Raw genomic sequence first — 12,543 nt, 5'->3', positions numbered from 1 at the left:
GGCTGGGCCATGATTCCCGGTATTGTATGGTTGTCCTCCATTTTGTGATTGTAATTTTATGTTAAAGAGGATTAGGGTGGGATTGTATAACACCCCTACTAAGGTCACATCCCTGATCCAATGTAAAGGGAGTTTCCCTGGCGTGTGGCCTGCACCACCTTTTGTCTTACAAGAGATAAAAGGAAAGGGAAGCAAGCAGAAAATTGGGGACCTCATACCACCAAGAAAGCAGTGCCGGGAGCAGAGCATGTCCTTTGGACCCGGGGTCCCTGCTTGGAGAAGCTCCTAGTCCGAGGGGGGAGTGGTGGATGAGAAGGCCGACAGAGAGAGAGAGAAAACCTTCCCCCGGAGCTGATGCCCTAAATTTGGACTTTTAGCTTACTTTCTGTGAAGAAATAAATTTCTCTTGGTTAAAGCCATCCACTTGTGATGTTTCTGTTAGAGCAGCGCTAGATGCCTAAGACAAACAGTGACCCTTATTTCTCCACAGATATAATCCTATAACCTAACCCTGTGACTTTCACACACTCTAAAGCCATTTATGCTATTCACTTAGGCTGAAAATACAATATAAAATAGATAAAAATGGGGCTGCTCTAGTTTAAGTGGGGGTGGAAGAACCTGGTAAAATTAAGTAACATATCATTTGTTGTGTGAGTGTGACTCCATGGGGAAATAATGGGTTGATTAAAATTCTTGGTCTGCTGTTTAATTATTTAGAGTCAGTGCTTCAAACAGAAAAATATTTTTGCTTTTGTGGCTCTTTTTGTTTAGTTTTTAACATATTTTAGTGTCCAGTTACTATTTTTTAAGCTTTAAACTATCCAAGTAGTTTTCCAATTTTTTTTTTTTTTTTTTTGTCTATCCCACAACACCAGATAATGTTGCATCTGGGTACTTCTCATTGGCCAAGGTTGTTGATGGTTTGCCTATATTTTTGTCCTGGAAACGTGTATGTGAAGAACCTGTCACAAAATTCATAACTACCTTTTTATGGAGACTGAAGAGCAAACTTTGAAATTATGAATGATTATTGAACACTTTAAATTGGGGAGGAATTGACAAATTAGTAAAATTTCAAGTTATACTGATGAGGATAGGGTGGTGGCGGTGATGCAGTTACTTTCTAGGTGAGGGAGTGGTATGAGCAAGGCATAGAAGACAGTGTGAAAGGTGCTTCCTAGAGTTGTTCACCCCTAGGGTATTGGGTGTGAGCAATGGCATTAATTTGGGGAAGAGCAAGGCATGTTCCTGGGCTTGTGGAGGGCCTGCACTAAAACAATTAATTGAGAATCCTGGTGCTTTCACTTCCTGTAGCCATACTAAAAAAAAAGCGAGGTGCTGATAGGCTTTCATTTCTGGACAGTTTTTTGCTGTTTTTTTTTTTGTAATTCCATGTGCATTTTCATTATTGGTTACAGTCTGTGTGTGTGTGGTGGTCGTGGTTAGGGGCAAGGGACTCCATAAGGCTTATATCACTTGACTGCCAGCTCTGCTGAGCTTACATGTTGTCCTTATTTGTATGTTTGCCAGGGAGAAATGCCTGCTGCCTCTCCAGTTGGCTTTGGAATCCAAGAATGTGAAGCTGGCCCAACATGCCCTGGCAGGGATGCAGGTAAGCTCTTACTGAGTGCAACGGGGCAGGCACAGAAATCAACAGGCGCCTTTGGCATTGGAAGAGCAAATAGTTAACATTTTACTTACTAGCTGTGTAAAGACCCAGACCAAATTTTTATTGAACTAGCAAATAACCGTAAAGGATAACAAGATTTTCTTATATTCACCAGAATTTCTCTGTACACAGATTGTCTTGTTGAGCTTTTGTAATCAAAACGCTAATTCATGAGGACACAGCTGAGCCCATATAGATCTGAAATATTTTTAGTGGCATTCAAGTTTTAGGAGAGTGAGGGACCCCAAGTTTATACCAATTCAAATCTCATATCCATTCAACATCTATAGTTCTATGTAATGGGAATTGATGGTGAGGCGGATTTTGTTTGGTCTTTTATTCTACAGTTAGGTTGGTGAGTAGATTAATATATTTTGTTTCCATAGCAAGATTGGGAAGAAAAAAGAAATTCGGTCTAATAGGAAAGGTCAGATTGCTTAAACACATTTCCTTCTCTGGGCATTTATTCATTTGTGTATACATCATACATATAATAGGTCTGATTCCAACAGTGAAAAGGTGGTGGCTATATGAATACATTAACTTTGTGAGTGGTTTGGTTTCTAAGAGACAAGCGCCAATGAAATTCAAAGTTGAAGTTCAAAGTTCAAAGCCTGCAGGAGTTTATTCAGTGGATTGGTGGCATTTCTCCGGTGCCTTTTCACATTAATACGTACTACAGTATTTTGTAGTTAGCTGTTTAAAATTCAGAGAGGTCCATTCATGCCTTTAAAGAATTAAAACATATGAAAGAGTGAAAAAATAATGACTCTTTTCCCCAGTGGATTAGAAATAGGTAACGTATATTTTAGTATGCAACAGCATTAGCAATTTTTGTAGATTGTCAATAATGTTATTAAAAACCCTTTGCTTTTTTACAAGGTGATTGGGCCAACTGTGAAAATGAATGGGAATTTGTTTTAACCTGCTACTTATTTTTTTTCCCTCTAGTACTGTACATAGGGTCGCTATGAGTTGGAGCTGACTCAGCGTCACCTAACAACAATAACACTATTGTGTAGATTTTCCATTTAGTTTTTTTTTTCTTTTTTTTTAACTCTCTGGAATATTCTAGTTACAGTGCCATGTTTTCAAAGGCTTGTGTAATCCCGTTGACTTCAATGACTTGGTAGGCTACGAGCCTTCCTTTAACCATCTCCTGCTACCTCCTGTTAATCTTAGGCACTTTCCTAGGGCTTCTCTGTCTTTATCACTGTAAATAGAAACAGATTTGTATGTAAACTTTAACTCTGGACTACCTTGGCTACTTTCAAATGAATATAGGTAAAATATCATGGAGTCCAAGAAGATTTGAAATACTTGTTTTCCGGATCTGCAATGACATTAAGCTAAAAGATGGAGTCATTACCCTGGATGAATCAGAATCCCAAAAGTTCTTCACAGGCTGTAATTCTAAACTGAATTGAACAAGAACAAATTTAGCAGGGATAAACGTAAAGTCCTACACTCAGGTCTCAAAAAGCAACAGCATCAGAACAGATTGAGGGGAGAGCAGATTAATTACAGCCCTTGTGAATGAGAATTAGGGTCTCAGGGTGAGTCAGCATAGAATGTTCTGTGACTACCAACAAAGCTAATTTGATGTGAGAATGTGATTAAAGTTATACATTACTGTTTAGTATCAGACTACCCTTGAAGCATTATGCTCGCTCTGGGGCCACATTTAAGCAGTAAAGTATGTATGAAACCGTATCATGCAGAAAACATTTGAAAGAGCCTGAGGAGGTTTATTATGGAGAAGCAAAGTGTTGGGTGGACTTGATAGCTGGCTGACTTCAGATATTTTAGGAGCTTATTCAGTGTGGCCCCAGGGAAAGATGAGAGAGAAGTTGTAGGTGAGAGGGTTTTGGTACAATCTGAGGAAGAATTTTGTAAAAAAAATAAGCGTTGTCTTGAAATAGAAACGAGCTATCCTTTGAGGTGTAACAGCTCCTGAGATCTCTCATGAAAGTGAATGTCGTCTTGTTTTGGTTTCTGTGGGGTTCATTTTCTGATAGGAAAATACATTAAGATTTGTGAATTCATCAATATTTCTTGCATAAATGACAGCTCACATTAGGAAGTTAAAAGGTAAATATCTGAAAACTGAACTTGTTGCCTGTAAGTCCTTCTCCTCTTTTGTGATAGAGCTACCTTCAGAAAGGGTATCGTTATGTGTATGTGTGTGTGTGATCCTTGTGAGAGGCTAGATTCCTCTTGGCACATTCATCCTCCTCTCTACCACTCAAATGACCTAGATGGCCAACACATGAAAATTTCACTTGCTGGAATTGAGAATGAATTAGCTAATATCAGGAAGAGGTTTTTGCAAAAACCCGTTTCACCAAGGTTTGATGCATGCTTTATTTTAATGGCACATTCTTTCCTAGTGGCCTCCAGCTACATTCCTCCTGAGTAAGACAAATTGTCATCAATGCATAATAAGATACAACAGAATAAGGCAGCAGGGGAAGGCCTCTCTGTGATCACTGCCTTGTGCCTCTTTACAGAAGCTTCTGTCAGAAGAGAGGTTTGTATCCATGGAAACAGACTCTGATGAGAAGCAGCTGCTCAATCAGATCCTGAATGCTGTAAAAGTGACGCCTTTCCTCAATGAAGACCTGCAGGTGGAAGTGATGAAGGTTGGTTTGACGTGGCTACCAGTTTGTGTCATGGGATAGGAACAAATTCTGACCCCTGCGCTCATTGTTCTCTTGCAAATACCTCTGCATTGTGGTCATGCTGGCTCGTCTTCCTGTGGGGATAGGTGGTTTTTATCCTTGCCTGTAGTCCCTCCAAATTACCTTGATGGTTTAATAGAAAGGACAACTAAGTAAAAAGGTTCAAGTTGGCCTGATCCTGCATATCAAATGTTGTTACGAAATGAATTTATATACCTTTTAAGAGAATTGTATGTGAGTAGTTCCAACTTGGAATAGATCTGATCATCCTGGGTGTTCTACCTGCCTGTGTATGTTATAACAAAACAAAGCAAAGACCTAATAACTGTTTTTGACATACGCTGATATTTTAAAATGGGAAGGAACACCATCTTGACATTATATCTTTCTTTTTCTTCCTCAAATTATGTGAGCCTTATCTCTCTAATCCTAATTACCACCTCTCTTTCCCTCTTCCTCCCTTGAGAGTTACCATGATTGAGGGCCTTTTTTGCTGACTGGAGTGTGTCATAGCCTGTGAGGGAACAGTGAGTTGGGACAGAAAAGAATGAAATCTCTGCCCCCAAACAGCATCTTGGTTACAGTAACACAGTAGGAACCAACGAACTGGAGTTTAATAATGTGATCTGTCCTTTTCATCCCTAGAGGAATGTGTGTAGAGGACTGTTTAGAGTAGTTGGTGTCATATAATGGTTGATTTCTTCCTGGAAATGTGCTGAAGGATTTTTGTCTTGGATAATAGGCTTCATGTCTCTGGGTTTCGGTTCTCCATTCAGAAAATAAAAGATTGACGTCAGTGTTTCGCAGAGTGCGGTCCTCATACTACTTACAACATTTTAATGCCCTGGCCTCACCCTAACCCTCTTAGTGGATGGTACAGTGTAGTGGTTAAGAGCTTAGATTCTGCAGCCAGTCTGCCTGGGTTTACTCTTTATTCCTCCACTTCCTTGCAGGATGTCCTGGGATAAATTATTTAACCATTCTGTGCTTTGGTTTCCTCATCTATATAATGGGGAAAACAGTAGTACCTATTCTGGGTGATTCAAACGGTTAACATGTTTGGCTGCTAACTGAAAGGTTGGAGGTTCCAGTCCACCTAGAAGTGCCTCGGAAGAAGGACCTGACGATCTACTTCTGAAAAACAGCCATTGACAACCCTACGGATCACAGTTCTACTCTGAAACTGATGGGGTCATTATAAGTTGGAGTTGACGCAGTGGCAACTGGTTTTAATCCAATAGGATTACTGTGAGGATTAAATAAAGTGACATTTGTAAAGACTTTAGCAGGGTATCTGGCACAAAACTAAGATTTTAGAAGTGTCCTACTACTTTTACTGCTGCTGTTGCTGCTATTACTACAGCTGAATCAGAACCTCAATGGCTGGTCCTAGGAATATGCAGTTTTTCACTAGTGTCCTAAGTGCTTGTTATACACAGTAAACTTCGAGAATCCCTGAGCTAGCTGAGGTCTCATTCATCTTTAACCCTCTTTGATTCTGGAATTTACAGTTTCTCTTTTGACATATGTTTGACCTCTGTGCATTCATAGCAACCAAAGGGCAATTGCCTCTGGAATTGTTTTACTTCTCCACTACCTCCATGCCATTCTTGAGAGAGAGGTGAGGCCAGCTGCCATGTTAATATCATTTGTGACTTCCAAGTCCAGTTGGTTGAATCTTCTGCTATTAGGTCTCCAAATAATGGAGGACAAGCATTAGTCACACACTAAGAGACACATCTCAAAGATTTAATATTATTCTCTAAATTCTCTATTCGTCAGAATCAACTCAGTGCCTATGGGTATGAGTAAATTCTCCTAAGAATACATCTTTTTGTGGAATATGGGAAAACAGTGTTAAAAATTAAAAGGAGAAAGTACTTATTCTTCTAGGAGCTGTGGAGAAGCAGAATGTTTAATGGTTATGCCAACAGTAACACCTGTTTTAAAAGCTTGTACTTGTTTTCTAATTCCAGCCCAGTGGTACCTTCTGCTAGCCTTGCTGAGGACAGGAGTTGACACATGTTACCTCTGCTGGAAATAATGGAAGATCTGTTTTAATGGACTGTTTCATGACACTGTAATAGATCATAGTACTTTTAGTTAACATCTGGACGTCAGGAAATCAGACATTTTCAGAAAAAAGAAAAACAGTAATCTGGGTAGTCATTTTTCACAATTAGATTTCCAAATACTTTAAAAAATGAGGGCCTATACTACACGCTACTATTTTTAACTATGTAAATATTGGAATTGGGAAAAGGTATGTCTATTCCCAACAAACCTAGCCTTTAGCTAATTTTTTTAAAGTATACTTTTACTTTAGGCAAACATTTTTTGGCCATACACCTAGAAAATTAACAAAGGGATACCTGTACTTTGCTGTTGTCGTGTTTTGTTAGTTGCTGTCAAGTCGGTTCTGACTCATGGCAACCACGTGTACAACAGAACAAAATATCTCCTGGTCCTGTGTGTCTGCACAGTTGTTGGTATACTTGAGTCCATTGTTGCAGCCACTGTATGTTTTGAATGCCTTCCAACCTAGAGGGCTCATCTTCCAGCACTATATCAGGCAATATTCTGTTGTGATCCGTAGGGTTTTCACTGGCTAAGTTTTCAAAGTAGATTGCCAAGCCTTTCTTCCTTGTCTGTCGTAGTCCAGATGCACTGCTGAAACCTGTCCACCATGGGTGAAGGGTGACCCTGCTGGTATTTGAAATATCAGTGGCATAGCTTCCAGCACCATAGCAACATACAAGCCACCACAGTATGACCAATTGACAAATGAGTAGTGGAACTGTACTTTAGAATATTATTATTAGCATCAAATAAAATTTGGAACATATGGGTCTGGTAGACCTGACTCGGACAGCTCATAGGTGAGAACTCCATGATCATTTCCTGTTTCTGAGATTTAAAATACTCTTTCTTTGATATGAAGATATATCCAAACAATAGAATTTCAGGCATAGAAATAATAAGTCTTATCCTTTTTCTCTGTGCCCAAGGAATTTCTATAGCAACCTTTTAGTTATCTTCAGAAACCCATACCTCTTTATCTTGTAATTCAGTATACTTGTAATTACCCAGGTAAAACCTCTCAAGTAAGTCTTTGTTTTGTTAATATCATTACCACCTTAGAATACTTTTATTACCTGTTTTCCCAAAAGTTATATATTAAAAAAAAATTGGATGAGTCCCTTAAAGACTGGATATCCATTACATATGAAAGATATGTTAATTTATCCTTAGTGCTTCTCCATAACTTGTTCTGATAGTAAATTATCTAAACTAGGATTTTTCCTTTAAAAATCCTCCAGTCATTTGATAAAAATATTTTGTAGGTACAGAAAATGTTTTAACATGAGCTATGGTAGACGTGTTCAGATGATGGTCTGAATCTGCTATTTAGGAGGGATAAACTACTTCATACCATACAGTTTTTATTTATGTCTGTGAAATTTTTTTAAAAAATATATCCCTAGGTGCTATTTTTTAAAAGTGATATCATGTATTTTACTCACATATTGCTATCTGTTAATGTTTATAAATATGAGAAATTGAGCCATGCCACACTCTTAAGAGTATGTACCGAACTGTATTAAATTCCTGGAGAGAAAATAACCTGATTCCCATTTTTAGTGATTTCCCAAAGATTAAACAGAAACTAGATAATAATGAAACCCAAGATTCCAACAGTAGTAGTCTCATTTAGAAAGAAGACTCCAGCCTTCCAATTGGAGAGTTTAAAAAAAAAAAATCAGTGAGGCTTGCTTTTTAGAAATTAAATAGGAATGAGGTTAAATCACGTAGTCTAGGAACTCTTCTATATGGTTTTACTATCTAAAAGAAGGGGGGGAAGAGCAACTTTGATTTATTGAGATGGCCATGGAATCCACATAAAAATTTTATACCTTAAGCAAATAAAGTGTCAGAACTGTAGAGAATCAGAAGAGATTTCTCTGACGATAGATTACCTTTGAAATGGATTACTACATGATAGGGAGCTACTTAATTTTTGGGTTAACTATGTATTCACTTTGGTAACATTTTCCTGCCATGCAGGACTTCATAAGAGCCGTGTCCATAACTAATGACAACTCTGACTAGAGTAATTAGGACTTTTTTTTCCCTATCTTTCTCTCTGATAGATAACCTTTTGTGAGGTTATTAACTGATACAGCTGGCTGAGTCTTCAAAGACTGAAAGGAATTATGCTGGCTTTCTCCCTCTGTAAGCATGTCAGCGGGTCAGAAGGAAGCCCCTTGTCTGCGGAGGGCAGGCTGGCTTTGTCGATAAGGGTGGGTATGATGCTGGATACTAATAAAGCATTTGATGAATGTTGCATTGTTGGATGTCTTATTTTATGTACATCTTTAGATAATACACATGACTACTTGTGGAGTGCTTTATGATTTTCAAAATAGAAATGATAGGGGCTAGTTATTTAACATTTATTATGTATTAGGGACTCTAGTAAATATATTCCTACTAAGGTTACGCACTTAGTAAGATCACAGGGCCAGAATTTGAACCATAATTTAGCCTGGGGACAAAACCTGTGCTCTTACCCAGTAAGTTACCTTCCCTTCTAAGTCTGTCCTAAAAGATCCATAGGTGGTAGTCATTATTCACAGGCTAATAAGGGGCAAAGTTAGCAGTGACTCTATTCCTGTGTGTGTTCTGTGTCCTCTCATGACAAAGATAATCCCTCATTAGTTTCATGAGCTAGATTCAGATGTGAAAATAGAATCAAAATCTTTCCCACCAATTCAGGTATTGGCTCTGGGGTATTTGTGATAGAGTTGGAGAAAGGGAAAGAAAGAACGTCATTTACCGTTGAGGTATTTTTATATTTCATAATAAAAGCCTAGCAAAAATCTGCAAAAAATACCAAGATGAGTGACTCATGGACAAAGAGCTTACTATCTGTAGGGCTGGTAGACCTCAGCTCCAGGGTTTCCACTTAGAGCTTTGGTATTTACAACGTGGAGGACAGAGCATTTTTAAATTATGTACCAATACTTCAATTAGTGCCTTGGTCTGGGACTAAGAAATAGGTCAAATGGAAGGACTATTTTTATTTTTTAATCTTTATTTTTGGTGGCAATATACTTAGCCAAACATACATCCATTTACAGTTTATACATGAACAGTTCAATAACATTCTTCATATTGTGTCACCATCCTCACTGTCTCTACCAATATTGTTTCATCACCATTAATTTAGGCTATCTGCCCTTTGAAGTTCTCGTCTGTGCTTTGGATTAGCTGTTGTCAGTTTACATTCATATAGATAATTCTTTATAAGAGTGCTATGCTCGAGGCAAGAAGAGAATGTGGAAATTATTGAATAATATCATTACTATCACACACAAGTAAAATTTTGCTGAAGATCCTTCAAATACAGTTGCAGCAGTACATCCACAGGAAACTACCAAAAATTCAAGCCAGATTCAGAAGAGGGCATGAAATGAGGGCTGTCATTGCTGATGTCAGATGTCAGATGGATCTTGGCTGAAAGCAGAGAATATCAGAAAGATGTTTACCTGTGTTTTATTGACTCTGCAAAGGCATTCAGCCGTGTGGATCATAACAAATTAAGGATAACGTTGCAAAGAATGGGAATTCCAGAACATTTAATTTTGCCCATGTGGAACCTGTACATAGACCAAACAGAAAGAGGGGATAGTGCATGGTTTAAAATCAGGAAAGGTGTGCATCTGGGTTGTATCCTTTCACAGTATTTATTCAGTCTGAATGATGAACAGAGAATCCGAGAAGCTGGACTATATGAAGAAGAACAAGGCATCAGGATTAGAGGAAGACTCGTTAACAATCTTTGATATTCAGATGACACAACATTGCTTGCTGAAAGTAAAAAGGACTTGAAGCACTTACTGACGAAGATCAAAGACTACAGCCTTCAGTATGGATTATATTCAACCTAAAGTAAACAAAAATCCTCACAACTCGATTAATAAGTGACATCATGATAAATGGAGAAACGATTGAAGTTGTCAAGGATTTCATTTTACTTGGTTCCACAATCAGTACCCATGGAAGCAGGAGTCAAGAAATCAAACGATGTATTGCATTGGGCAAATCTGCTGCAAAACACCTCTTTAAAGTATTTGAAAGCAAAGATGTCACTTTGAGAACTAAGGTGCACCTGACCTAAGCCATGGTATTTTCAATCGCGTCATACACATGCAGAGCCCTGGTGGCTCAGTGGTTAAGAGCTCAGCTTCTAACCAAAAGGTTGGCAGTTTGAATCCACCAGCTGCTTCTTGGAAACCCTACTCCATCCTATAGGGTTGCTATGAGATGTAATCGACTCGGTGGCAGCGGGTTTGGGTTTTGGTCATATGCTTGTGAAAGCTGGACAGAGAATAAGGAAGATGGAAGAAGATTGGATGCATTTCAATTATGCTGTTGGTGAAGATTATCGAATATACCATGGACTGCCAGAGGGCGAACAAATCTATCCTTGAAGTACAGCCAGAATGTTCCTTAAAAGCAAGGATGGCAAAAATTCCAACGACATTTTTTAATGAGATAGAGAAACAAATCACCACCTTCATATGGAAAGGGAAGAGGCCCCGGATAAGTAAAGCATTACTGAAGAAGAACAACAAAGTGGGAGGCCTCACACTACCTGATTTTAGAACCTATTATACTGCCACAGTAGTCAAAACAGATACATAGACCAATGGAACAATTGAGAATCCAGATGTAAATACATCCGCCTATGAGCAGCTGATATTTAACAAAGGCCCAAAGTCCGTTAAATGGGGAAAAGATAGTCTCTTTAACAAATGGTACTGGCATAACTGGATCCATCAGCAAAAAAAAATGAAACAAGACCCATACCTCACACCATGCACAAAACCTAACTCAAAATGGATCAGAGACCTAAATATAAAATCAAAAATGATAAAGATCATGGAAGGAAAAATACGGACAACGCTAGGAGCCCTAATACATGGCATAAACAGAATACAAAACATAACTAATAAACACCAGAAGAGAAATTAGATAACTGGGAACTCCTAAAAATCAAACCCTTATGCTCATCAAAAGACTTCACCGAAAGAGTAAAAAGACAACCTACAGACTGGGAAAAAATTTTGGCTACAACATATCCTATTAGGGTCTAATCTCTAAAATCTACAAGATGCTGCAAAACTTCAACCACAAAAAGACAAATACCCCAGTTCAAAAAGGGGCAGAGGATATGAACAGGCACTTCACCAAAGAAGACATTCAAGTGGCTAACGGATACATGAGGAAATGCTCATGATCATTAGCTATTAAGAGAAATGCAAATCAAAACTACAATGAGATACCATCTCACCCCAGTAAGGCTAGCATTAATCCAAAAAAGAAAATAATAAACATTGGAGAGGTTGTGAAGAGGCTGGAACACTTATATGCTGCTGGTGGGGATATAAAATGGTACAACCACTTTGGAAATCGATTTGGTGCCTCCTTGAAAAGCTAGAAATAGAAGTACCATACGATCCAGCTATCCCACTCCTTGGAATATATCCTAGAGAAATAAGAGCCATCACACAAATAGATATATGTATACCTGTGTTCATTGCAGCACTGTTCACAATAGCAAAAAGACGGAAACAACCTGGGTGCCCATCCATGAATGAATGGATAAACGAATTATGGTATGTTCACACAATGGAATACTATGCAATGATAGAGAACAAGGATAAATCCGTGAGACATAACGTGGATGAATCTGGAAGGCATTATGCTGAGTGAAATTAGTCAGTTACAAAAGGACAAGTATTGTATGAAACCACTATTACAAGAACTCAAGAAAAGGTTTAAACACAGAAGAAAACATTTTTTGATGGTAATGAGGGTGGGAAGGGAGGGAGAAGAGAATTCACTAACTAGATAGTAGACAAGAATTATCTTAGGTGAAGGGAAGAACAACACACGCTACAAGGGAAGTCAGCACAACTGGACTAAACCAAAAGCTAAGAAGCTTCCTGAACACAACCAAATATGTAGCAGGGGCTGGGGTCTGGGGACCATGGTTTCAGGGGACGTCTAGGGCAATTGGCATAACAAAGTTTATTAAGAAAATATTCTGCATCCCACTTTGGTGAGTAGCATCTTGGGTCTTAAAAGCTAGCGAGCGGCCATCTAAGATTCATCAATTGGTCC

At 38.5% G+C, this 12,543-nt stretch overlaps 1 protein-coding gene across 1 annotated transcript in view; it reads left to right on the top strand.

The window, feature by feature from the left end:
- ARFGEF3 (ARFGEF family member 3) overlaps nucleotides 1–12,543 on the top strand; it is a 181,449-nt gene that overhangs the window by 45,308 nt on the left and 123,598 nt on the right. The window contains exons 3-4 of the mRNA XM_004368882.2: nucleotides 1,534–1,615; nucleotides 4,183–4,314. Of these exons, the coding sequence (XP_004368939.1) occupies nucleotides 1,534–1,615; nucleotides 4,183–4,314 (214 nt within the window). The remainder of the gene's footprint in view (nucleotides 1–1,533; nucleotides 1,616–4,182; nucleotides 4,315–12,543) is intronic.

This window comes from Trichechus manatus, unplaced genomic scaffold, assembly GCF_000243295.1.
Source record: "Trichechus manatus latirostris isolate Lorelei unplaced genomic scaffold, TriManLat1.0 scaffold00002, whole genome shotgun sequence".
In the NCBI taxonomy this organism is placed as follows: Eukaryota; Metazoa; Chordata; class Mammalia; order Sirenia; family Trichechidae; genus Trichechus; species Trichechus manatus.
This window is presented reverse-complemented; position numbering and strand designations above follow the sequence as displayed.